General features: G+C 37.4%; 1 protein-coding gene across 1 annotated transcript; it reads right to left on the minus strand.

The window, feature by feature from the left end:
• Positions 1-142: 142 nt before the first annotated feature.
• Positions 143-27,657, minus strand: LOC121856738 (vegetative cell wall protein gp1-like). The gene is made up of 6 exons (XM_042352424.1): positions 27,472-27,657; positions 22,093-22,453; positions 13,915-14,098; positions 9,238-9,406; positions 5,025-5,231; positions 143-362 (listed from the first exon to the last, which is right to left on the minus strand). Exons 1-6 carry the CDS (start codon positions 27,535-27,537, stop codon positions 333-335), a joined length of 1,017 nt encoding a protein of 338 aa, XP_042208358.1. The 5' UTR covers positions 27,538-27,657; the 3' UTR covers positions 143-332.
• Between the last annotated feature and the right edge of the window lie 235 nt (positions 27,658-27,892).

The raw sequence follows: 27,892 nt of genomic DNA on the forward strand, positions 1-27,892 counted from the left end.
AGTAAATATGTAATTCTCCCCCAGTCAGCAAATATAATTCGTGGATTTGGCAATTCGCGACCACTTTGAGAATCTAAATACGGTGAATTTTTAGGGCATGCTGTACTATGTACTTCAGAAAGAGAGATACTGAAACTATTTCACTGTGTAAATATTTATTAATAAAAGATTTGAAGTAATGTACAAGAATTTTATTTAAATACTCATGAACCATGCATAACTCCCATGAAACTGTACACTGACGTGGGCATCTGGAGAACAATAGCGGTACTCCAGCATACAAATCGAACTAAGGCAATTATCAATTCATGTCCTATTTATTCCTTACACAACTAGTTTGCTCTCTGCTTTATTACAGATTGCTGAAAAGAAAAAAGATAAATTTTAGATTATCACACAAACACTTGAGACAAACTAAGAATAAAAAAAAAAAAAATAGTGCACAGGTTCTCAAGTGCCACATTGCATTTTATTAAGACAGTAAATAACACAAAATACGAATAAGAATTAAATTTGTTAATTTGTATTTATTGAAGGGAAAAAATCATGTGTTTTAAGTATTGAGTAGATGTGTCAGCATATAGAAGTGAGTAAAGACATGAACCACAGAGGACCTGCAGGAAAGAAAGTACTGTAATGGGTCAAATGAAAAATGTGTAAAGAGAAATAACCATGGCAAAGATGGATGGATGAGCTGTTATTATCTGGGTGTGAAGCATAGGCTCTTCATATATCAGAAACAGCAATGGTATGCTTGAGAGCAATATGTAAGTAGCTACTTAAGGATGCAGAGAATAAGTAGTTCCATACAGAAATAAGATGTTAAAGAATGAAATACTGGGTTAGCTAGTGGATCTGGGACTGCTCAGTCAGTGTGAAAATATTAAGAGAATTGGAAGTGAGTGCTTGGTTAAGTATACAGTGGTCCCTCGATTAAAGAACACAATTGGTTCCACAGAATCGGCTGTTAACCAAAAATTTCGTTAACTGAATCTATTATTTCAATGGGATATTGGGTAATTGTTTCCAACTCTCAGAAAAAGTATACATATAAAGTACTGTATACCGGTAATAGAATTAAAACATTAAATATAAACTAAATACAGTACTGTACTGTACAGTATACAGTAAAGCCTCCGATAACAACGGTTCGACCAACAACTTTTCATATTCAAAACCCTAGTTAATTTAGGACCCAATTCAATTTACATCCTTATTTCATTTGTATTTACGATCAAAATATAATAAAAAAATAAAATTACATTTTCATATAAATAATAACTAAATCCCAAAATGTATTATAAAAAAAAATTACTGTAAAAAAAATTAAGAGCACCTTGCACAAAGAAGATGCCTTGCTAATGAGTGGTAAACAACAGTCGGAGCTTGGCGGGCCTTTTGTTTTCCCGCATCTGGAACAGGAACGGGAGAAAAACTTTCCCAAGTTTCTTACAGAATTTTTGCATCCCTATTCAACATGAGCAAGAGAGCAAGTGATGGTAGTGTTGGTTCAAAAACTAATAGGAAGTGTATAAGCTTAGCCGAGAAACTGGATGTATTAAAACGATATGAAAAAGACGAGAGGTCTGTGGATATTATATGGAGCAAGCAATGAACATATTTTCTGAAGTGGAGCATAAACAGAACAAAGCATTAAAATTTAAATAAATGCAAATGACCTCTACATAAAGATGTATAATGAGAAAAGAAAGCAGCTGTGCAAGGTTTTTTCAACAGCTTTATTCGAAGGCCTAAACCATCAACTTCAGCTACACCATCAAATTCAGCATCATAAACAGCTTCAGCAACAGCTTTTTGAAAAGCTGCAGCTTCAGCCAGAGTTGAACCTGATGACTTCGTCATCTGAGTAAAAACTCGCACAATATTCATTGGCTGTCCTTATGTTTTAGACTTTACCACCAATGGGGAGTAGAATTTTTGTTTTACATTCGTAAATATTATGTAAACATATATGAACAGTAAATAAGTGTTGCTTTCATATTCATATGTAGAGAAATGATGATAAGTTTTTACATGTACTGTACGCACTTAATGTTCATACTTTGGCGTTCCCAATCGTCTCGCTTTATTTCTTTACCATTAGTGGTTAGCTATTTTGTGTTTCATTTAACATTAAATAATATTACTTAAAACATACATACAGGTAATCAATTTTTTTTTAATTAAGTTCACTACAGCTACAACCAGGGTCTTAATTTCTTCAATTTCTTATGTATAACCATCGTCACTCACGAAAACAATGCCGTCTTGTCTCCTCGTGTATGTTTTAATATTCTTTAATTTTCTTTAACATCAGTGGTTACTTCTACTGTACAACAAATAACATTAATTAACACAAACATATTTTTTACATTAATTTTACTACAACAACAACCAGGGTCTTATTTTCTTCAGTTTCAGGTGGATAACTGACATTGTGGGTGTAAACACTGACAATAATGCCGTCTCTTATCCTCTTGTGTGTTTTAATATTCTACGTATTATTAATGAATTGTATTGTTAATTTCGCATATATAAAGATTAATTCAATCAAATACATATTCAGCAATAAACAATAATGAATCTTTTGTACATATTCTTAAAAAGATATATGACACAGCATCCTTAAATGCGCACGTACGGTATATTTTGGCGCTAATCTATCTCTTTTTTTTTCTTTGCCATTAGTGGTTAGCTACTTCTATTGTTCCATTTATTAACATTAAATAACATTACTTAAAACATATTTATTCATTTTTTTACATTAACTTTACTACGGCTACAACCAGGGTCATATTTTCTTCATTTTCTCGTGTAGAACTATCGTCCCGGACTCCGGGCTGCAAACATAAACAAAAACAATGGCGTCCCATCTCCTCTTGTGTGACCATATTATTATTAATTTACATTGTATAAGGTACATTCAGAAACATTATTTAAAGATTATAGTTTGCAATTTTCATTAATTTTATTGTTTTGGGGGGAAGAGAGGGTAAAAAGCCACACAAAAAATATGAAAAGGTCACACTTGGGAACGCATCTCATTATTATTGCTTTATTTTAATGGTAATTAATGATTCACCTTACACTGCAATATTGGAGGACATATTAAAGTCATTATTCGAGGCTTTACTGTACTGTACAATAATAAATAAAAAACAATAGAATACTGTATTTTAACTTACTTTGAGGTGTGTACAGTATAGTCTCGATTTACGCGAATTTTGTTTACACGTTTGGTCATTTACGCGGTGCCTTGCCAGAATGAAATGTTTGAATTACGCGGAAAATTTCATCATTTACGCGGCAAGCGGCTGGAGAGGTACAAACCCGCCGCGCCATTTTGTATTCACGCGGTCCATGCTTCACCATACGCGGGAAGCGGCGCAGGCAGGGTACGCACAAGGTCGCCCAGTCATCAAAACATTACCGAGTTCTTCACCCGCCACAGCCAGCCCAAGTCAGTGATAGTGAGGATATGGACTTTGAGGGGTTTGACAAAGAGGCCCTGCAAGCCTCTGTGGTGGATAGTGATACAATTGATACAGGTGAGGGCCAATAATCTGCCCTCTGCCTCAGAACCAACCCCCCATCCCCAGGTGCCCAGCCATCTTTTCTACTAACGTAAGTGTTAAAAAACCTAATTTTATTGATATTTCTCTTAATTATTAATTGTGTGTGCATACCATCATAAAATTAAGAAACTATTTTTACTACAACGTAGGTATTGTGTCGGAAAAAGTGGAGTTTGGGGGGTCGGCCCAGTCTCCTTTACAATTAATCCCATATGTTCTGTTATTTCGTTTACGCGTTTCTCGTTTTACGTGGACCTCCACGGGTTCAATTGACCGCGTAAATAGAGACTATACTGTATGTCGTATTCCCGGCAGCTTTGTTTACATATCAAACAGTTGATTGTAGAGGCAGTTAATGATGACATGCCATATTCTTTACAAAGTGCATTGGTTCTAATGCCTTCTTCATGTTTTATAATAATTTCCATACTGTATATTACATTATGTTAACTAAATTTCAGAATGACCAAGAATTTTAATGTAAAAATGCAAAAATAATCAAGAGACCAACAAACTTGATGTTCACTCCACTGTAAACAAAGTTAAACCGAGAAGCGTTGGTGGGTGATTCGATCAGCTGAAGGGCACACAAAAACTGTTCCCTGTTCTGTATATATTATCAATATGTTCACTAAATTTCAGAATGACCAATAATTTTAATTCAATAAATGCAAAAATAAACAAGAGCACAACTTCTTGATATTTACTCCACTGGAAACGAATGTAAACAAAGAACCAATTACTATATTGGCAGACTAGCTAATCAGGTGATCAGCTTATACCCACAACAAAGCGTGTTTCTCATAAGGCTGTTGTTAATCAAAGTTTTGTTCGTTAATGGAATTGAAAATCCTCATGGGAACTAATTCATTAACTGAAATCTCGTTAATTGAACCGTTCGTAATCGAGAGACCACTGTACTGTACATTAATTAAAAAAGTTCAAAAGAGATACAGAGAAAGACCAAAAAGGAGATGGAAGAATGGAGTGAAGGACACATTAGAGGTATGGGAACATACTTCCATGAAGAAGCAGAGCAGAGAGCATGGTGTTGAGGGATTTTTAAGGAAGGACCTGCTGTTGTTGGGTGAAACCGGTTTTTACCGAGGAAAAAGGTTCAATAGATTTGTTGTCGTGTTGTGGAAAGGGAATACCACAGCTGAACACATCATCTACAGTGTTAAGAACAAGTGAATGATAATTAAAGAAGGAAAGAAATTAACATGAACTTGTTAATGGCTTGAAAAGGTTAAAAAAAAAAAAAGAATATACCTGTACAGTATACTGTACATTATATATAGAGTACTATTTACTCAAAAGGACTTGTTGATCCCCTGTAATACCAACATTTACTGATACTCACAACAAGTTAACAATATTTTCAGTATTAAGATTATACAACAAAGTAAAACTTAATCTTTTTATTTAATAATTTCACATAATTCTTACCAATCGTGATAAATCCACACACTGAGTGAAATTCTCCACCTCTTTTGCACATCGAAGGGACTGCCGTGGGTGGTCTTGATAACAGTTCATAACAGCCTCTTGATGATTTTGGCAGATAGGGGAACAACTTGCTTTCAAAAACAACTTTTCAACATCTTTAAGAGCAGCAGTGGCTTCCTCTTCTGACAGATGGGCCATCTTAGTGAACTGTTGGGGGAAAATGGTTAAAGGTTTACATTCTTAGTCTTAGCATACTTTCTAAACCACATAAAGGAACTTCCTAACTTACAGAATGATCAGTTTAAAATGACCACTAAACAAAAGTCAAATATTGTAATTAAAATATGCAATACCTGAACAAGTCTAAGCAACGAGAACTGTGGTCAGATTTATTTTACGCAGTAACTCCGATGACTAATACACCGAAAATACCCTAACTACACAAAACAAATTAATAAAAACTAAGTACACCTACAGTAAGTCCTCGCTTAACATCTGGGTTAAGTTCCTAAGAACGTGACGTTATACGAAACAACGTTAAGCGGATCAATTTTCCCCATAAGAAAGAGATAAAATATGGGAGTTACGTTCCTGAGTCTCCCTTTGCCCCATGAAATACATTACATATATAGAAAAGCATTGTCATTTCTATAGAAAATAATGCAGACATATACAACTACTGTACTAAGTTTGTATTGGTACTCACCAATGGGCGGAGGTGGTAGAGTGAGTGTGTGGTGGGTAGTGAAACAGAGGAGGCGGATGGCGGGAGGGGAGGAGTATGGTGGGAGGGGAGGAGGAGGGCGGAAGGGGAGGGTGGCGATTCACTGAGAGACTGCGCCAAGCCGAGAGAGCATAGCGTGGCCAGACGAGAGGGCGATACACCGTAAAATGTAGTCCGTGACGACGCAAAACGACGTAGTATCGGATCACCGGGACGTTAAACGAATTTTTGGTCTCTAAAGTTTAGCGACGTAGTACCAAAACAAAGTTAAGCAAGACGACGTTAAGCGCGGACTTACTGAATGCTTTTAAAAAAAAATTTCCATAAGGGTTTAATGTTATAATTAAAGATTTATCATTTGAGGATTATCTACAAAACTATATCCTTTGTTGACCTATTTCATGAGTATTGTACATTGATGAAACCAATTGCCCATTTCTTACAGTATGTTGTTCTCCATAAATTCTATCTCAAATTATAGAAGGTGTAGAATTCTTTTCTTCATTTCTTAAAACTTCATGTTTTTGCACATTCAAATTCAGATTCAAAAGATTAGCTGAAAGCACTGTAAATGTAAATAATTACAGTAGACCCTTCCCATTCGTAGGTTTACGAATCGCGATTTCGGCGATTTGCGGTAAGCAGTTGGTGGCTCAGGTGGCTAGCATGCAAACCTTCTCCCGCAGCACAACAAGTCACCCCACGTGCCCGCGGCGTCTCGTCTCGCTCTGTTTACCCTCACCTAGTACCCATGACCTAGCATCCCGTGTCATACTCTCAAAACTTTCGTGTTTCATTGTGAAAATTTACCCTAAAAGACTGCCTAGTGTCAGTATTAGTGATGCTAGTGGAGTGAAACATAAAAGGCAAAAGTCAGTGATGTCCCTGGCAAAGAAAATTTAGTTATTAGACAAGTTATAAGAGGGAATGAGTGCTGCTGCGGTGGGCGGTTGTTTGGTGTGAACGAATCCACAGTGCAGTGCATAAAAAAGAATGAACAAGCAATTCATGATTCTGTTCAAGCCAGTGCTCCTGCAAGTGCTAAAGTGGCGCAGGTTGTTCGTGACAAGAACATAGTAAAAACAGAAAAGGCACTGAACATTTGAGTTGAGGACCATCACCGCAAAAATGTTCCAATCGACAGCAAAATGATTCGTGAAAAGGCTAAAAGTCTTCATGCTAATTTTTCGAATCAACAGGTGAAGGGGCTAATGAAGTGACTGAACCAACTTTTAGTGCCAGTAAAGGTTGGTTGGAGAATTTTAAGAAAAGATTCTCACTCCATAACGTGAAGCTAACTGGGGAGGCCACATCAGCTGACCACACAGCCGCAGGTGCATTTCCCGCCAAACTAAAGAAAATAATAGAAGAGAAAGGGTATAGACCAGAGCAAGTGTTTAATGCTGATGAATCTGGTTTATATTGGAAAAAAATGCCTGGTAGAAAACACATTAACAAGCAGGAGAGGCGTGCCCCTGGGTTCAAGGCAGCCAAAGACGCTCATCTTTTGTGGCAATGTGGCTGCCCACATGATCAAACCTGGCTTGCTTTACCACTCAGCAAACCCTAGGGCTTTAAAGGGAAAAAACAAGAACCTTTTGCCAGTGTCTTGGCAGTCCACCAAAAAGGCACGGGTAACTGTGCAAGCATTCCTGGACCAATTCCATAAATGTTACATCCCGGAAGTGTAAAAATACTTTGCTTCCAAGAAGATGGAATTGAAGGTGTTATTATTGATAGACACTGCACCAGGCCACCCAGAAAGTTTACAGTTTAGCCATCCAGGTGTGGAGGTGGTGTTCCTACCCCTAAACACCACTGCTCTTACCCAACCTCTCCATCAGGATGTAATACGCACCTTCAAGGCATATTATACACGCTGCTCTTTGGATCGTATCCATAGTGCCAAGGATGAAGACCCTGACCTTGATGTTATCAAGTGTTGGAAGGAGTACAGCATTGTGTACAGCATTACCAACATCAGTGAAGCATTCAATGAACTCAAACCAGAGACAGTGAATGCTTGTTGGCACACCTTATGGCCTGAGTGTGTGAATAACTTCCAGGGATTTTCATCCATAGTAAAGGATGTGAATGACATTGTGAGTGTTGCACGTCAGTTGGGTGGTGAAGGGTTTGTGGACATGGCTGCTGAAGACTTGGAAGAGCTGACTGATGGGCATGGAGAGGAACTTACAAATGAGGACTTGGAAGAGTGGGTGAAAAGTGCCAAGGAAGATAAAGAGGAAGACATTATGGAATTACAACAAGAAGGTTGGAGCTTGGAAATTTTCGATGAACTATTTTGTCAGGTAAAGATGGTGAATGATTTCATTGTTGACCACGACCCTTCCATGAAACGCAGCCTTAAGATGATCTGAAAAATCAACCAAGTATTGTTTCTCTACCAGGAGATGTTTAAAGACCTCAAGGCCTAGAGGAAACAACTACCAATCACCATGTTCTTTTCAAGAAAAAACCAGCCACTACCATTGCCACTCCACCCTTCTCCTCCTCCTCCCAGCCACAGCCCAGCCGCGCGCTGCTCCACCTCCCAACTGCGCGCCACCTCCACCTCCCAACCGCGTGCCGCTCCACCTCCCAACCGTGCGCCGCTCCACCTCATAACTATGTGCTGCTCTACCTCCCAACCGCGCGCCGCTCCACCTCCCAACCGCGCGCCGCTCCACCTCCCAACCGCGCGCCGCTCTACCTCCCAACCGCGCGCCGCTCCACCTCCCAATCGCGCGCCGCTCTACCTCCCAATTGCACGCCACTCCACCTCTCGATTGCGTGTCACTCCACCACCCGCCTCACCACCAACCACCACTGATTCACCCTCTCCAACAGTGATCCTGATGAACTTCCACATATGAATGTAAGCACTGTACAGTATTGTGACTTAAGTTTCTCATACACAGTGTAGATATACCTGTATATTAGTGCAATAAGGTATACAAGTGGCTATTCGCGGATTTGCCAATTTGCGACACTTCTTGGAACCTATCCCTTGCGAATGGCAAGGGTCTACTGTACTTCATAATGGCCTAGTCAGTAAAGCATAGAAGAAGCAGTGGCATTCTGCAGAAATAAATAGATTTCCCAATGTAATAAGGAACATGGCATACAGAATGAGAAAACTAAGTGGTCAACTGCAGTGACGAAAGAGAAAATGTAATTTCACACACAAAGAAATATACTGGGTATCCACAAACTAAGAAGGCTTTGTGAGCGATCATAATACAGTAGTAAAGCTTTTCACCCCCAGACCCCGTTGTGGGTCGATGACCTGTGCCCGGGTGGGCTATTCTCCGAAAAAAAAAAAAAAAAAAAATCTCCCCAGCACTATTCTTTTACATCAAAATCTGTTTCTTCTTCCTTCTAGAACTCATCTTCAGCCAAAACTGTTATTTATCAGGAAACCATTAGGTCATCAGAATTTTATTTGCTGTTGGTCCTTCTCTGGCATCTCCCTGATTTTTTACTTACTTCCTTTTCTCTGGCGTCCATTTTATCTCGCCAATTAAGGTTGAGTTTTTGTATCTCTTGTTCTTTCTCTTCTCGTAAACGCATGACCATTAAGTGGGCTTCCTCTGCATATATTGACCAAGGTGGTATGTTTCCTGCTGGCTGAGAAAGTGTAGGTGGTGGCCCAGCTCTGCAAGACATCATCAAATTAAAACATAATACTGTTTCCATAAACTTCTGAGCACAGCAAATGCCATTCAATACTGAACTTAAAACTAATTACTGTAGTACAGTATATGTATTATGTCATATCCTAATAACATTGCCCTATTATTAAGTTCTTTTTAAGAAAAGTCAAGTGATCGTCAAGTAGCCTACAATGGAGACTGTGACATGTCACTGGACCAATTATTGCACTGAATGGCTTAGAACACAGAAAATTCTGGTTTAACCTGTTGAGGTTTACTTTGCATTTTAAATATTTGTGTATAATATTAAAAATACCGAATATAGATTAGTAACCCAAAAGCCTTCATTTGTTTTCAATGCAGATCTGTAGGCTACTGTAGATTATCTTCTTGACATATACAATACATCAGTCAAAAGTACAGGTATTATTTACACGATATATAAATGTTTGTGCTCAACACATGGTGGTACATACTGTACTTGAAAATTTATTAACACAATTAGTTACACCAATATCCTCTCTAACACAATTGCATTAAACAATAACATTAATTTATTGTGTAAATTAGTGCAGGTATTTTTGTTCAATACAAATCCTCCGACAATGACACAGGTATTTACAGTGATCCCTCGGTTAACGAGCGCCTCGGTTAACGAGATTTCGGTTTACGATTTACCTTCCATAAGATTCTTAACTTCGGTTAACGAGCAATCCCTCGATTAACGAGTTTTTTACGAGCCGACTTCAACATGTTTTCGCTTGCATTTGGCGGTCCACCAGCTGTAGTATTAGTCCGCCAATACAGTAATCGGTTTTAGGGCTTAAATTCCTTACTATTTTAGTAAATATCAAGAAGTTTATACTATTCAATAATTTTAAAAGTTTAATATTAACTTTTTTAGTCATTTTAACAATTATTGAACATAATTGAAGGTAAAGAAACTAGTTTCTGGCATGCCATCCAGCCTGTTAACACACCAGACAGGTGTTAGTCTCCCTCTGTTTTCAGTGGAGGTAACATCTTGCTTGAGACTCTCTTCAACTAAATGCTTTTCTTCTGTGTTTCCAAGCAAATTATTGGTCATTTTGAAATCTATTTTACATATTGACAATATATAATGCAGTGCAGTGTTGATTTAAAGAAGATAATCTTGAATTACACCAAGAGAACTAAAATTTTATGGGTGAAATGGTGCCATGGGGTGACTTCTCTTCCACCCCAATGCCTTCTCTTCTCCCTTCTCCTCCACCCCCATTCTAATTCCCATCATCATCATCCTCATCCAGGAGCCTTCTACATACACACCTCAAAGTAAGTGTACTTTTCTACCTTTTTTGTTGAATTTAGGCAATTTTCGGTGAGCTGGAACCAATTGCCCAAAAACCCATTGAAACAATGGTTTCGGTTAACGAGCAACCTGCTGGAATGGATTGTGCTCGTTAACCGAGGGACCACTGTAATTGTAAAGCTAAACAGTAATTGGTATCTCAATTGTTACAAATCATAATCCTGTGATTACCTTACACAACCTAACTCACCCTGTGATCCAACAACAATATTAAGATGGTTCCATGGTGACTATTCACTCCTTGGCCCACCCAATAACTTAGGAGGCAGTGGCTCCTGTGAGGTTAGATTAAGTGACTTAGTTCGACACTTGTGAGAGGTGTACGTTAAAACAGAATGAACTTTCTAAATTTCGTGTTAATCCAAATTTAGCTGTGCATCTAAAAATCCAGTTTTAGAGTTTGTAAATTCTTGTACAACCTGCTAGAAGAATGATTTTGTATCACGCGCATCTCAGGTCACTTTAGGTCTCGGGGACCATGGACCCTAATACCGTACCTGAATGTCATTACCTTGTCTCGAAGAACATAAGAACATAAGAATGGAGGAAACTGCAGCAGGCCTATAGGCCCATACCAGTCCCATTTACACAAAACCCTATTGCTCATGTATCCATTCAACCTATGTTTGAAGCTATCCAGCGTATTCGAGTTAATGATGATATTTGGTAACTTGTTCCACTCGTCCACTACTATATTTCCAAACCAATGTTTACCTATTTCACGCATAAATCTAAATTTGTCTAATTTAAAACCATTGTTACAAGTTTGCCCCTAGTTGGATAGTTTGAGTACCTTTGTAATGTCTTCTTTGTTTAGCCCTGACTTCCATTTATGCACCTCCATCACATCGCCCCTTACTCTACCGTATATCACGGCCTATAAGGCGGCGGGGTGCATAAGACGCCCCCCCCAAATTTCCATTTAAAAAGTAGCTTTTGAGCTCTATTTGCTGTATAAGACCAGTACCCCAAATGTGACACTTACCCACTGACTCAGTAGTCCTTTACCAACCATCCTTGATTTTTTAAAATAAGGCCAATTCACTTCAAGTAATGTCATCAAATTATACCCGCTGGTGTAGTGTAAACACTAGTGACGTCACTGAAGCGTGTTGGGAGTGTTCCCTCGTCTCGGTGGTGTGACTATTTATACAACATGTGGTTCAACAGCAACCACCGTATTCTAATTGTGGTGTTTCATTAGGATTTGAGTGAAAAAGGTTACCAGTATGTACTTACTACATACATTTATTACACAAATATATATATATATATATATATATATATATATATATATATATATATATATATATATATATATATATATATATATATATATATATATATATATATATATATATATATATATATATATACTGAATATACTATGTACAAAAAATGAATGTTCAATGAATTATTTATGGTGCATTAGGGTACTGGTCACTTCTGATGGGCTATAAATAGCCTTCTTTATCTCCCCTACATCTCACCCTGAGCCAGACGGAAGGGTCTTGGTAAATAACATGTTTGCTTATTTTCCATTTACTTTAAATAGATTTACCGAATTATTTGTTTTATTTATTTATTTATAATATACTGTAATATATTAAACACACTGTAATTATTTTCTTTAATTTATAAACTGTTTTGCGACAAAGGAATGTTCTCCAGTAGTGTTTCATTAGGATTTGAGTGAAAAAATATTACGTACTTACACAATTGTTCCTCTAACTTTGACAACACAACATACATACAGTATATTATTTCTCAGTTTTGATCTTTTTTTTTAATTTTTGTATTTATTTATAGTTAGTTACTTAAAATAAGGCCAATTCACTTCAAGTAATGGCATCAAATATTACCAGCTGGTGTAGTGTAAACACTAGTGACGTCACTTGAGCGTCTGTAATTAACCGTCGATAGTTTCAAGAATTAATGCACTCATTTACTGAATATTCTTTGGAAAAAAATAAAATTTAAATCAATTATTTATAGGAGATAAATATTATTATGAGTAAATATACCGATACCGGTATGCATTACTGACCACCTCCACGGCTCCTCACTGGCAAATGGGGGGGGGGCGTGGGGAGGGGTGTGTGATGATAGCTGTGTTTATTATAGGGGTATAAATCTCTTTTACGGTATGTTAGACAGGTTTATAATACATTTTTATTATTTTAATATACCGGTAATCTTAATTTGAATCCAGCTTGCCAAACGTAAGTTTCAGTATAAAATAATTAGTGGTAAGACCTTGTGAGTGGCTTACGATGTTTTCATCACCACTCTTGACACACTAAACCACAATATTTAAGAGGTAAGAATTTTAAACTTGGTGGTTTAGACGACCCCCTAACTTTGGGCAGATTTTTTTAATGTTCAAATTTCGTCTTATAGGCCGTGATATACGGTACATCTCTCGAGGGAGTACAAATTAAGATGCTTTAACCTGTCTCTGTACTCAAGGTTCCAAATGTGATTACTAAAATTCTAGGGCGTGGCAACATAGTGGATACAGTGCTTGCCTCTCATCCAATGGATCACTGGTTCGTACCGAATTCATCCCCAGTCCACCCAGTTGTCAATGAGCAGCTAACTTAATAGTTGGAGAAGTGATGGGAGTTAAGAGCAATGCTGGTCACACTACCCTCATGTGAACCAAAACCATTTAATAAGTGATTTGTTTCCAAGCTGTCCCTAATGGGCCATTTGGCCTCTGGGATCCACTTTGTGACAGAAATTATAAATTTAATAATGAACATGGTTATGCAAACTTTTGACTCTTCATTTTTGCTGTTGATACAATGAACATTCGCTGATAATCATACTCAAATTTTGTGTTAGTCTATCTATAATAGAAGTCACTATCACACACATGCATGGTTCAGTTTTCACCACCATAAATTTAAACAAGATTGTGACTAGCAACGATGTTTTAAACAAATAAACAAGCTAAAGCCTAATAAGTTACCAGGTCCCGATGAGATATTTGCCAGAGTATTAATGGAATGTAAGGAACTATCAAAGTGAGGTATGCTAAAAACTATGAGGTAAGAGTTTTATGAAAGAGCAAAATATTTAACAGTAATTACAGTACAGGAAGTTAAATAAAGTTTTGGGTACGGTATTGATGATAAATTCTTGTGTTACACTTACTTGACTGCCACCTCAAGATCTGGAGGGGATACTGTAGCTGCTGCAGGAGGGGAGGCAGTTTCAGGTAGTTCCTTTCTTGGGACTTCATTTACTTCAATTGGTAGAGACAATGATGGGGAAACTGTGATGGTTTCAGCTGATGGAGGAACTGTTGCTTCTGATGTGGCCTCAGCTACTGCTGGAGCTGTGTAGGAGAACATAATGATATGCCATACTGTGAAACATGGATGTATTATAATTAATATACCCAAATTATTATTAAGTTATATTACCTGTGTTTCAAACTCAATTGTTTACATTAAAGCCATATATATATATATATATATATATATATATATATATATATATATATATATATATATATATATATATATATATATATATATATATATATATATAATATATATATATATATATATATATATATATATAATATATATATATATATATATATATATATATATATATATATATATATATATATATATATAGTGTGTGTATTTATTTACGAAGAGCTACAGTATTACCAATATTTCAGAAGTGAATAATAAAATCCTTACAATTAAACATTTGCCACCAACAAGCAATGTACATATTAGTAGTTAACTACAAGCATTGTAAGTCATTCCAAAGGCCTAGAAATGCATTAGATCAATAAAGTATGTTTCACGTGAGTTCCACCAACATACCAATATCTAGCACATGACCACAACTAACAAGTCTAAGTGCCAAACTTTTGACCGTATCTGAAATACAATCATACCAAACAATTTTTGGTAATGAAACTATCTAAGTGACAAAACCAGGCACCTCATACTAAGCAAATGACTGTAAGGTACAGTACATGGCACCACCAGACATGTGCCAGTGCCAGGTATGTGGTGTTCATATGTATGTTCCAGTACCAGGTACAGTATGTGCATGACACCAATAGATACGTACACAACAGTATTGACACAAGCATGTACTGTACATGATAGTACTAGGCATGAGACTGTACCAAGCTTGTGACACTACCAGGCACATAAAAATAATCCAGCTTGACACAGTTCAGTGCATGACATAAATCAGGTATGAAACAATCCTTGGCACATTACCTTACTACAGCATGTCCTTCAAATTCGTGGGAGTTAGGTTCTCAAAATGGCCACAAATCGCCAAATCCGCTAATAACATTTGCTTACGAGTACATATTTACTTGTGTACAAAAAATGTATATTCCCTTTGTGTGTTTGCCTTTAGAACAATTATATCTTTTACCTGTACAGTACTGTATTGTATATATATATATATATATATATATATATATATATATATATATATATATATATATATATATATATATATATATATATATATATATATATATATATATATATATATATATGTGTGTGTGTGTGTGAAAGAATCCTCTCAGAAATAATCAAGAAAAATTATAAAATGTTGATTCTACCTCAAGTCCACTCTGTGCATATTAGAGCACAAGGTAGACTTGGGGTAGACATTACAAAAAAAAATTTCTTATTATTTGAGAGTATTTTCTCATTATTATTATTTTTATTGTGTGTGTGTGTGTGTGTGTGTGTGTGTGTACACACATATATACAGAGTAAAATAAAGTACTATCTCTATGAATGAACTCCTAGCCTGGCCACGAAAATGTCAGGAACTTTAAACCTATCCTTAGACATTCTTGGGTACATCCAGTGTCATCTGCGAATAATAGGACTGCAAATTAAAAATCCATTGATATCGAGGCGTACTGTATATAACAACAGAGGTGTAGCAGTACCATGTATGTACCAGTTCTAGAAACATAGTAGTGCCAAATACAGTACAGTACTCATAGTGTGCAGCATTATATAAATGAAGTCCTGGTCATGTTACAGCACTAGACAGGTTAGTCCTGGACATAACTCCGCATTACAGGCCAGAGCACGAGCCACAAACCAGTTAGCCTTAGGATTACAGGATGGAGGGAATGGGTTAGGTTCCTAGCGCATGCAAATTTGTCTCACTTTTTTGCCTTAACAGTTCAATAAAAGTTAGTGTACAGTATATTATGTATATGAAGATTTCAATAAAAGCCAATGTATTTTGCATTAATATTTCAGCAAAAGTCAATTTATCTTGCATTAATAGCTCAACAAAAGCTAATAAATCCTTCAGCATTAATACTTCAGCTAAAAAGTATTTAAAGCATCTTACCATTACAGTACTACAAATTGATAAGGTCAGCCTTATTTAGGTATAAAACCAGAATGTAATGTTTCCAAAGATAACACCAATAATCCATTGCAAGCTCTGAAATGATACAAAACACAACTAAATCCTCTGAAATGGTAACTTCATTTTCTCTTCATAAGACAAAAGCAACTATGAATGCCTTACCTGAGTTCACTTCTCATGTCTGGTTTAAACTTTAGAGAAATATTAAAATTAACTTACATGTTTACTTCAAGATCTTTTTCATGTTAATGATGATAAAACTGTAGGCAATTTTGTTATAAGCATTCACAAGCCATTGCAGATTAAACCAGCAAATTCAATCACAAAGGAAAAGAAAGTCCCACAATGAATGCGGGAAAAAAGCATACACAATGTATACAGACAAATATTCATGGCTGAATAAAAAGTTCATATTCTCAATAAAAAGAAGTTAGTAGAGCCAGTATAAAAAGAAAAAACTAAGAATAACAGTGACAGTAAGGTCAATAAATAATGGAAAGATGCACTGAGAAAAAAAAAATAATAATAATACAGTGTACTAGGGGAAGCTTTAGTCTCATCAATTTTTCAGTTCACCTTCAAGATTGATACACATCATACCTTACTAAGAAATAAAAGTGAATAGTTCAAGGGATAGAAAATTAAACACAAGAAAATGGAAGGATCGGATAGGGAGAGGCACTGGACATCAGGGAGATGAGCATCCAGGAAGCAGCTGCGTGTGTATGAATGATTGGTAAGCATGGCATCAAGCGCGTTTTTGGGATGGACGTACTGTTAGGTTACGCTAAGATACAAGAATAAACCAGATGGGTATCTTAGGATCTTGTTGTAAAATATGAGGAACATAATTTAACACATCTACTGAAGCAGTCGAGTGCTAAATTGAAAAAGAGTGTTTGATAAATGAATTTGGTAACTCTGATTTACTATGGGAAAAGGCTTACAGGAGAGGTTAGAAAAATTAGATACAAGTACCCAACAAATTCCCGAGTTTTTTAATGTTTATGTTTCCCAAACTTAGTTCAAAATTAGTGTGCATAACTGTTGTCCAAATTTACATCCTTTGAGTTTCCTGTCTAATTAGACTTCACAATTTCTGATATAAAATGTGCAATCAACTTATAGTACAAGTAAGGGACCATTTACCCAGTGTTCTGGTATCCAGAATGCCCCCCCCCCTGCTATATTCTGGAACAAATAATTTAAAATGAGTGCCGCAAGTAATTCCTGGGCCAACCGGGGAGATTTCCAACCAATCCCCACCTATGAGCTACAGTATATGTAATACAGTACAGTGACCCCTCGTTTAACGAACACCTCGGTTAACGTAATTTCGATTAACGAACTGCCTTCCATAAGGATCTTCAATTCGGTTAACGAAAAAAATTTCGCTTAACGAACTTCTTACAAACCGACCTCAACATATTTTCGCTTGCACTGACCGGGCAACCAGCTTTAGTATCAGTCCGCCAATACATTAATCGGTTCTAGGGCTTAAATTCCTTACTATTTTAGTAAATATCAAGAAGTTTATACTATTCAATAATTTTAAAAGTTTAATATTCAATTTTTTAGTCATTTTAACAATTATTGAGCAAAATTGAAGGTAAAGTGACTAGTTTAATGCGCGGCATCCAGCCTCTTAACACAGCAAACAGGCGTCAGTCTCTCTCTGTTTTCACTGGAGGTAACATCTTGCTTGAGACTCTCTTCAACTAAACGCTTTTTTTCTGTGTTTCCAAGCAAATTATTGGTCATTTTGAAAATTATTTTACATATTGACAATATATAGTGCAGTGCAGTGTTATTTTAAAGAAAATATTCTTTATTTACAGCTAGTTTAACTTTGAAAAATACGTGTTGCCATTGTTTGAATCCAGCATGGGGCCTAAGAGATCAAGAAAAGCGATTTCAATCCAAATAAAGCAGGAAATAATAAAAAAACACGAACAAGGTATTAAATCAAATGCGCTATGCAAAGAATATGGCATGTCGGCATCAACTGTGTCGACAATTCTTGCACAAAAAGACAAATTTAAGGAAGTGAACGTGAGAGACAAATCTACAAGAGTGTTTAAAAGTAGATCCCTAATCGTAGAAACTGAGAGGTTACTTATCATCTGGATTAGGGAAAAACAGATGAAAGGTGATTCAGTTTCTGGTGATTTCATTTGTGAAAGAGCCAGGGAGATTTATGAACATTTAAAGGCAGATCAACCTGGTTCTTCAGGAACAGAATTTGAAGATTTTTGGGCTAGCAAAGGCTGGTTCGAAAAATTTAAGAAAAGAAGTGACATTTTAAGTGTTGTTAGGCATGGTGAAGCTGCTAGTGCTGATAAAGAAGGGGCAGCAAAGTTTTTAGTTGAATTTAAAAAACTGATGGAAGAAGAAATTATCTTCCACAGCAAGTGTTCAATGTGGACGAAACTGGGCTGTTCTGGAAAAAGATGCCCAAAAGAACATTCATCACCAAAGATGAAGCCTCTTTACCTGGGCATAAACCCATGAAAGACCGTCTCACTCTACTGCTTGGTGCCAATGCTTCAGGGGATTTCCGACTGAAGCCTATGCTTGTCTACCACTCTGAAAACCCCAGGGTGTTCAAGCAACAGAAAGTGGTAAGAACAATGCTTGGAGTTTATTGGAAGTCCAACCGTAAGGCATGGGTGACAAGACAGTTCTTTAATGAATGGGCTGTTGATGTGTTTTGCCCCTCTGTCAAGAGCTACCTAACCACCAATAAACTTCCTTTAAAGGCTCTTCTCCTCATGGATAATGCTCCTGGTCATGACCCTGACCTTGCCAGAAATTTGGAGTATCAATTTGACTTTGTGAAAGTGTTGTTTTTGCCTCCAAACACTACATCACTCATACAGCCAATGGACCAGAATGTAATCAGCAACTTCAAGAAGTTGTACATGAAGAAAATGTTTAGGAGGTGTCATTAGGCAACTTCCAATGATCCTGAACTAACACTGAAACAGTTCTGGAAGACACAATTCAACGTCCTGGAGGCTGTAAAATTGATTGTGTCATCATGGCAAGAAGTCTCCACTAGAACCCTCAATTCTTCATGGAAAGCACTGTGGCCATCAGTAGTCCATGATTTTGAGGGATTTGAAGATGACACAGTTGGACCAGGAGATTGTGTCCATTGGTCAGTCATTGGGCCTTGAAGTGGAGGAGAAGGATGTGGAAGAGCTTGTGATGTCTCATGAGGAGGAACTTACTCCTGATGACTTGAAGGAACTGGATGAGATGTTACGGGTAGAGGCTGACAGTGGTGAGGAGGAAATTGAAAGTGATGACCATATGTCAGCTAAACAGTTGAAAGATGTGATTTACCACTGGGAGAAGTTCAGGGAACTGACTTCAAAGCACCCAGAAGTGGAAAAAACTGAACTAACTTTGTGTCATGTTGAGGACTCAGTGGTCTCCTTCTTTAAACATAAGTTAATGGTGAGGAGGACAGATGCCCCACAGACCACAATTGACACTTTCTTCAGTAAAAGGCAGAGGGAACAAGATGCTAGCCCTCAGCCTTCCACTTCAAGAAGGAGAGAGGATGTTCATGGTGGAGAATCTGTCAGTCCAGAGGTTCCTGACATTTTCATGGAAGGTGACTCACCTTCCAAGAAGCAGTAAAATGCTTCTCCTCCACCTCCACTTCCTTCTCTTCTCCCTTCTCCTCCTGCACCTCCCACTTCAAATGCACATCATCACCATCATCCAGGAGCCTTCTACATACACACCTCAAAGTAAGTAAATTTTTCCGCCATTTTTGTTGAAGTTAGGAAATTTTCGGTGAGCTGGAACCAATTACCCAAAAACCCATTGAAACAATGGTTTCGGTTAACGAACGTTTCGGTTAACGAACGACCTTCTGGAACGGATTGAGTTCGTTAATGGAGGGGCCACTGTATTATGGTTATTCTTTAACTCATATTTTTGGGTAGATACTGTTTATGTAATTTTCTTCATTTCTTTTCTAAGTAGCCTTCACACTCAACTTTACATACAAGAAGTGAACAAAATATCACAAGGTACTTTATCAAGTATTGTTCAACTGGTAATTTTGGGTAGATACATGTAGTTTTCTTTGTGTTTTTTTACTCAGTTACATGCACACACAATCCATACATACAGAATGTGCAAATATAAATAATTGTCATAAGGTATAAAGCTTAACGTATCTATGGGTTTACATCTGTGAAGCTGCGTGGTCTGAGTGAGTGTGGAGGTTGGAGGGTCCACAGTGGAGCACTAACTTGTATCATTGTTGCTGTTTATATGCATACTATTTTAAGTTTTAATGTTACAGTGTACTGTACAGTTAAAGCTACTTTTAGGGGTGAATCTAGTGATCTAAACCAAGACTTCACAGCCAGTTACAGTGTGTTTACTGTATATTTTAGGCCTGGCACACCTAATGCTGGAAAACAAACCCTATCCGGCAAACCCCAGGTCCCAAGCAAGCCAAATAAATGGTTCCATACCTGTGAGTGATATATATATATAACATTGTCTATCTTACCGAAATGCTGTACAGAGATTCTGAAGTGTCAAGCATCTGACTGCACTAACCATATCAAGTGAGAATAAACAAAGACTTACTGCAGATCATTGCTAGCCTCAAGTGTACACAGATGTGTTAAATATTGTATAAAAAAACAATCTTAACACATGACTGAAATGTGGATCTGTATTTGAAACACTTAAATAGTAAATTCAGCAGAGTATACAGAGGGTGGTCCCCAACATACGAACGTCGGCTGATATGAACAGGGCTAAACTTAAAATTTAGTTTTTTAATTACCTGGGCTTTTTTTTTTACTTTATTTACTGGATATTGTCATTCTATTTCTTCTGTTGTCTTAAGTTAAGTGGTTTTAGGTTTATATGAAGACTTCGGCTATGATATTTTGCCCCAGCATAAGTTACTATACGAATACACTACGAAAATGATACGGAGTTTGAATTAACGAGTGCAGATTGATGGAATCACATTAAGATATTGCAGCATGAAGGCAAAGGTTGGTAGAGTAGATGAAAAAAAATTCAATCCTGACATAAGGACAAAATTAATGCAGAGAAAAGTAAGAAAGGATTTGGATGGAGCTGTGAGGCAGTATAAATTTATAGAAACAAAACCTGTGTACAGTACTGTATGTCAGAAAGGTGCAGAGGAGGAGGGGAGGGGAAATAAAAGAATAAGGTGGAAGGACTGGCTAAAGGATTACCGTAAGTGAAAATTGTGTTAATTGTACTAGACAGCGTAAAGTTGTACAACAATATGGTGTACACTAATGAAGAAGCTACCCTACTGAATAGTGGAAAACTGATTCTGTATTATAATAAGAGTTTGTATCAACTTCAGTCAATTAAGTACTGTACAAGAGAGGTCATAGCTTATGAACATATCAGTTGAAATAAAAGACGACCCCATTCCCATGCTGCTCTCTACCCTACAAAGTTCTAGTTGCAGTTTTGGCAGAGAGTTAAATAGTATCCTACACCTACTTTCACCTCCAACAGGAAAAGCAGCTGCCAAAAGCATTTCACTGGAAGACAATTGCACTTGTTCTAAAATGACAATTGCTTCTATAGTGACTGCCGCTGTTTCTTCGACGAGAGGATCTACTGTTTGAGCGGAGGGGACGAGAGGATCTACTGTTTCAGCGGAGACAAGAGGATCTAATGTTTCAGCGGAGGGGCTCTGTGGCTCAGATGATATAACAGACTCATCTAAAGACAAAGAAACCTGAGGTTCACAACTTTCAATCATAGCAGACTCCTGTGACTGAGAAACATTATCCAGAAGTGCAAGAGGCTGCAGGTCAGCATTTTCAGCCACATTTTGCAGGACAGAAGGCGAAGGCTCAGAGACATCAACTAAAATACCCGAAGGAGTATCTACTGGCACATCAGCCAAAGGGTGGGACTCACCCGTGGCTGCTGGCTCAGGAACCAAAGACTCTGGGGCCGCAGGCTCAGATACCACAGGGTCTGGGGCTGCTGGCTCAAGGATTGAAGATTCAGGAATCAGGGGCTTCTGAGCAATTGGCTCAGGAGCCACAGGTTCAGAATCTATAGGTGTGGGAGCTACAGTTTCTGGAACTGGAGCAAGATATGTGACTTTAGGAGTCTCTGGAATATGAGGAATGGGAGTTATAAGTGGTGGGGGCTCAGGGGCAGGGGCCACTGGGGCTCGGGGTGGTTCTGCGGCTGCTGCTGGGCCAGGAACCTCTGCTGCAGTTTGCTGACCTTCTATTTGACCTCGAAGTCGGTACGCTAATGACTCCGACAACTGCAAAGAAAATAATACAAATGTCAATGCGTGGATAAAAATCTGCAATATGTTTGCAAAACATACAAGAAGTGTACATATGAGAACATAAATAGTTACAGATAGAAACAATAATCCCACAATAAAGTTAGCAATTAATTAACATTTTTACCATAAAGAAAGTGTCAATGTTACAGGGGGTGCCCACATAAATATAGGTAATATGTACTGGTACTGGTAGGCAATAATGGCCTTGAAGCTGACAGTGGGCTTGGATATGAGCCTAAAAACCACCCGAATCCTTAAACTGATACCTGTGTCAATTGGCACTGCACGTCAATTGATGTTTTCTGTCTTCGCACTATAATTTTAAGTCTGCAGTGTGACGTCACTCTGAATGTTGCATTGCAATAACCTTAGCAGCCCCAGCAGGTATCTCCTTCCTCTTTGTCAATGCTTTGCTTTGCATCACAGAAGAAATATGTCTATCAGCCCCTCATGGTGTAAGTATCAAGCCTAAGCATGCTATATATCTTACACCATTAAAATGGCAGAAAACTTTAGAAAATGATGCCTCACATGTGTTGAAGAATCTTTTAGGGAGTTTCATGCCCTAAAAAACAAAAAAACAAACATGAAAAGTGGTCAGTGTAAATAATAAACTGTATATAAATATGCATATATATACAGTGAAGAAACATTTATTTTATACGAGTGTCAATAAACATTTTCAAGTAAATACACACTTATAATATGTGTTAATAATACTTGAGCTAAGGAACAATAATACAAAGTGTTGTAAATTTGCTGGATGAAGGAACTTTATGAGCCTGCCAGACCTAATAAAACCGAGAGTACGTATTGTACTTTACTCATCTTCTATTGTGTTTTGCATGTATGCATACATAATAACAATTACATAAAGTATATTTTAAAATTCAAAGAGCAAATTTTTAGCACATAGCAGACGTACCCAGTGATAAAAAAAAAAACACACACACACACACACACAGAGAGAGAGAGAGAGAGAGAGAGATTAATACAGTACAGTTGTCAGTAACCAACTGGTCTACAGGAAGATTTGCTGTGCATTTACCTCAAACATGGACAGATCTACAGTCCTCTGGCTGCCTAACCTTAGAGTAGTGCTCACACCTCAGGTACAAAATTACAGGTAAACAAGTCTATACAAACCTACCCAACCATAACTACTGTACGGTACCACAATCTACCTAACCTAACCTAAATAATCATCATCCATCCGTGGATAGTAGGTCTTGTGGATTTATCTTATCTACAACAAATCTTATATAATAAAAACATTCATTGGAAGTGTTCATGTGTATGGAAAGGATAATGACACTGGTGGTATTGGGAGGCCACTACATTCATGTACTGCCAAATTATAATTATTATGAAAACTGCAAATCCTATGATTTGTCATTTTTTGGCAATTACGATGTTCAATAAACACTGGCTTTCAAGCTTATAACTAGGACGGTAATTTTCTAGTAGTTTTTTTTTTATGCTGATTAAGGTGGCAATTGTTATTTCTTAGGAAAATCAGGTTTCCTCCACATTAAGTAAGTACCCTGTACTGTACAATGACTAGGTTCTTTTAGTTATGTTTTTAACCCCCACATTTTCCCTCTGCTTTGAAACACTTCCCATTTTGATGGGGTCAACACTGCCAGTCGGAAATTTCATTACTTAATAATTATGCATTCCCCAAACATTCAATATCACCACTGTGCAGTATTCAGCATGAAAAACTGCATTAAAAAGTTTTAGTTTTTCGTGTCTGATTCATATGCTAATACAGAGTACTGAAATGTATCTGTGAATTATTTTGTCAAATATTACTATTCGTAATGCAAGAAAGAATAACTTATCATCATTGTCTAGACAAGTGCACAGAACCTATTAGAACCTAACTAACTTCCTAACCTGTGCATTATCATTTTGATTTTCTTAATAACCACTCAAACAACATCTAAAAGAAAAAAATTATGAATTCAACCCACTACAAATCATAATAAATATGGCATGACCGATGAGATCGTCGTTCATTTCTTGACATGTAAGCAATGACCACTCACGCTCCCATATAGCAGACGATGTGAACCAAATCATGCTCGCCATGAAAAATCTGACAGCACCATAATTATGTTAAGTAATTTATTTCTTCACCTACAAAGCATGCATAGACATGAAATAACTGCCATTTGATCTGTGTTCACTGTGTTTTAACCTCATTATTTTTCTCTCCTTTCATGGCCTGCCCACTAACAAGTAATTTATGATCAAGGGATAGGCTAAAAAATCAGTAAGGAAAAGAAAAACAAATTCTACAATGTTCTCTGTTTGATATTAATACTCAGTATCATCCAAAGAGCAACTGTGCAAAATATGAAAGAAATATATAAATGTATTTGGGTACTAACCGTCTGCTCCACCTTTACCAAATTTTCTAAAGCTGCTGCAGCTTTTAGTGAACATGAAATAGGAGCATTAATGTTTGCATTCCTCCTCCTGATCACATAAACAACAGACTGAAGCTCAACAAACAACCACGCAGAGAGAATTTTGTCAACAAATTCATAAAAAAATCTTTGGGTCCCTGGACCAGTGCAAAGTATTTAAGATTTTTTACCATTATCACCAGGATGCTTTTTTAGGTAGGAATCGACCCCGATAGGCGAGTGGCAGATAGGTTAGGTTAGGTTAGGTTAGGTCAGGAACTATATCTAACCTAACCAGGGGGACCCCCCCCCCCTTTCTGGTAGGTGTTAAATTATACCCAAATTTTTTTTTTACCTGGTTGGCCTATGCATGCCCAGTATTTGCTAACATTGCATTTTTAATGGGGAATAGCCCTCCCAGGCACAAGTCATCAACCCACAATGGGGCCTAGGGGGCAAAAAATTATGAGTAAAAAGTTTAAAAAAAATAGAAGAGAAAAATATTATATTCAACTACACCACAAAGTTGACGGAAAACCAACTTTTTTGAAGTGAGACAGATTGTATGAGTATGGAAACAGAAAAAGGCAGAGCATTCCACAGTTTGGCTGTGTGAGGAATGAAGGATGTACTATAACTGGTTATTCTAGTGTGATCGACATCCACAGAGAAAAGGTGGGCACCACGGGCAAGATGAGTGTTGCAAGCCCACGGCCTTATCGGCGGAACACAGGCTGCCAAACCCACCGAACATTGCCCATTAAATTACCTGTAAAAGAAAGAGTGAAGCAACATTGTGGCAAAGAGAAAGAGAAGAGAGATTATCAACTAAAGGAAGAGTGTTAATAAGACAAAATGCCTTTGATTTCACCCTATCTAACAGTTGGACAGAAGAGCCACCCTAGATATGAGAGCAGTACACCAAGTTAGAACAAATGAATCCCTTATATACTTGAAGCAACTGCGGAGGAGTGAAGTAGCTACAGCATCTGTACAGCATTCCCAGCTTTTAGGAGGCAGCTTCAGCAATGTTGAGGATGTGTGGCTTACATGACACATTAGGGGAAATGGTGAGGCCTAGCATGTCTATTTTAGAATTTGGCAAAATAGTCTTGCACCAGTCTTTCTTTCGCTTTTATTAATATGTAATTCGTAATATTTAGACAATTCTAAGACATTTTTCTTCTATGATATTTCCACAGGAAATTAAGGATAACCGAGATAAAAAAATTTCAATAATATTACATTTTCTCAGTCACAAGTTTCGCCATGTCTTGTTTACTTTTGGCGGAGTAGGTAGTATTGCATTGGTCTTTATTTTGATATGAAAAATAAGTTTTTCCTAAGGAATCTGATGAGTTTCTAACGAATTTGATAATCAATCATTTCCGTCGGAAATAACTAGGTTTTAAGACCCCCCCCACCAATCATAACGGGAAAAAGTTAATTTTTTCAATAATTATATAGGACTAACCCCCGAGCGAAATTTATTGAAAACAATTATAAAAACCCCAGATTTTCATTGTTATATTATAGTGGACACTGGTGTCGTTTGTGGAAATACTGTATGTTAAAAATTGGATATTTTTAAAATAAACGTTACTTAACATTTGTGGGTATGAAGAACAGACCTAACCAACCTAACCAAACAAACCTACCTAACCTTACCTCACTTCCCCAGTATATTAAACAGAAAGAACTTACTAAAATACCAACAAACCAAACCAAAACTATCTAACCTAACCAGGGGGGCCCTGAACCCCCCTTTGTTCATGCCCCCACATCTTACCTTAATCTGAAAAATAATTAGGTTCATCTGGGTCATCAATGCACATGCGCTGTAGACGCTCAAGAAGCGAAGACGGAGGTAAGGAGCGATGCGTGAGGGGTGTCAGGCTCCTCCAAAAGTAAACAAGACTTGGCGACACTTGTGACAGAGAATGTAATAATATTGAAAAATTGTTATCTCGGTTATCCTTAATTTCCGGTGGAAATATCATAGAAGAAAAGGTCTTAGAAGTGTCTAAATATTACAAAATGCATATTAACAACAGCGAAAGAAAGACTGGTGCAAGACTATTAATTCACAGGAGGTACGACCGATCACCTCAGGGGCTAACAGGCAGATTTGTAGCGAAGAGGATACAGCAAAAAAACGACACTTGTGGTGCCACTGTTCTCAATATTTATCAATCATTCAACCAAACAAAAAATACACACAAGGTTTGGTGACTCCATTATGTAATAGCCAAGTCCTAAATTATATTCAGGAAGCCTCTGCTACAGCTGGCATTTTACAAATGATTATATAAAATTATATAAATAATTACCAAATGACCAAGATAAAAAGAGTCAATGTTTGTGTTGGTGCTCGGCCGGTGCCCACAAATAAAAGCTGACCTCTACTTAATACATCACAATGTGCAAAGAATAATAAATTAGGATAAAATACAACCAGTTTTTGTATAACATTATGAGATCATCCACAATCCAACTTTTTTCCAGCAAATTAACACCCCATTCACGTACTCCGGGACTGATATGGAAACAGCCGTTGCATGAGATAGGACTACTAACCTTGATGACACCGGCCTTGTCATCATTGACCAATGTGATTTTCCTGGTGCTCTGGGTTGTACCCATTGTGCCCGCCTCACATTAACACGCTAACTCCAGGTCACAGCAGGTGAGGACACATCCCGAAGAACAGTAACTTGCTCCTCCCTCACCTCACCCCGGCACCGCTCACTGTGCTGCCGCCTGGGAACGTCTCGCCCAACCCGGCCCCGCCATTTTTAAATACTCAGCCAATATAAACATTCTAATTACCTCGACACAAGACCTTACTCAGAATTTGGTTAACAGAGATAAATACATAAACTCCTTTGCCCACCACCCTGTGGTTTTCAAATAACTGGAATGAAAATATTAGACAATTACTATTTGTAATAAATTTCAGGAATGGATAGGCCTACACAAAAATTTCATGGGAGGGAGA

This window comes from Homarus americanus, unplaced genomic scaffold, assembly GCF_018991925.1.
Source record: "Homarus americanus isolate GMGI-L3 unplaced genomic scaffold, GMGI_Hamer_2.0 scaffold10135, whole genome shotgun sequence".
NCBI classification, from domain to species: Eukaryota; Metazoa; Arthropoda; class Malacostraca; order Decapoda; family Nephropidae; genus Homarus; species Homarus americanus.

What these genes read in the sequence shown, in the direction of transcription:
- LOC121856738 (XM_042352424.1), bottom strand. Translation starts at nt 27,537, where the DNA reads ATGGGTACAACCCAGAGCACCAGGAAAATCACATTGGTCAATGATGAC. An exon ending in ACAAGGCCGGTGTCATCAAG is followed by an intron (nt 22,454 to 27,471) that starts GTTAGTAGTCCT and finishes TTTTCTTTGCAG; the next exon opens with TTGTCGGAGTCATTAGCGTA. An exon ending in TGGACGCCAGAGAAAAGGAA is followed by an intron (nt 5,232 to 9,237) that starts GTAAGTAAAAAA and finishes TTCCCCCAACAG; the next exon opens with TTCACTAAGATGGCCCATCT.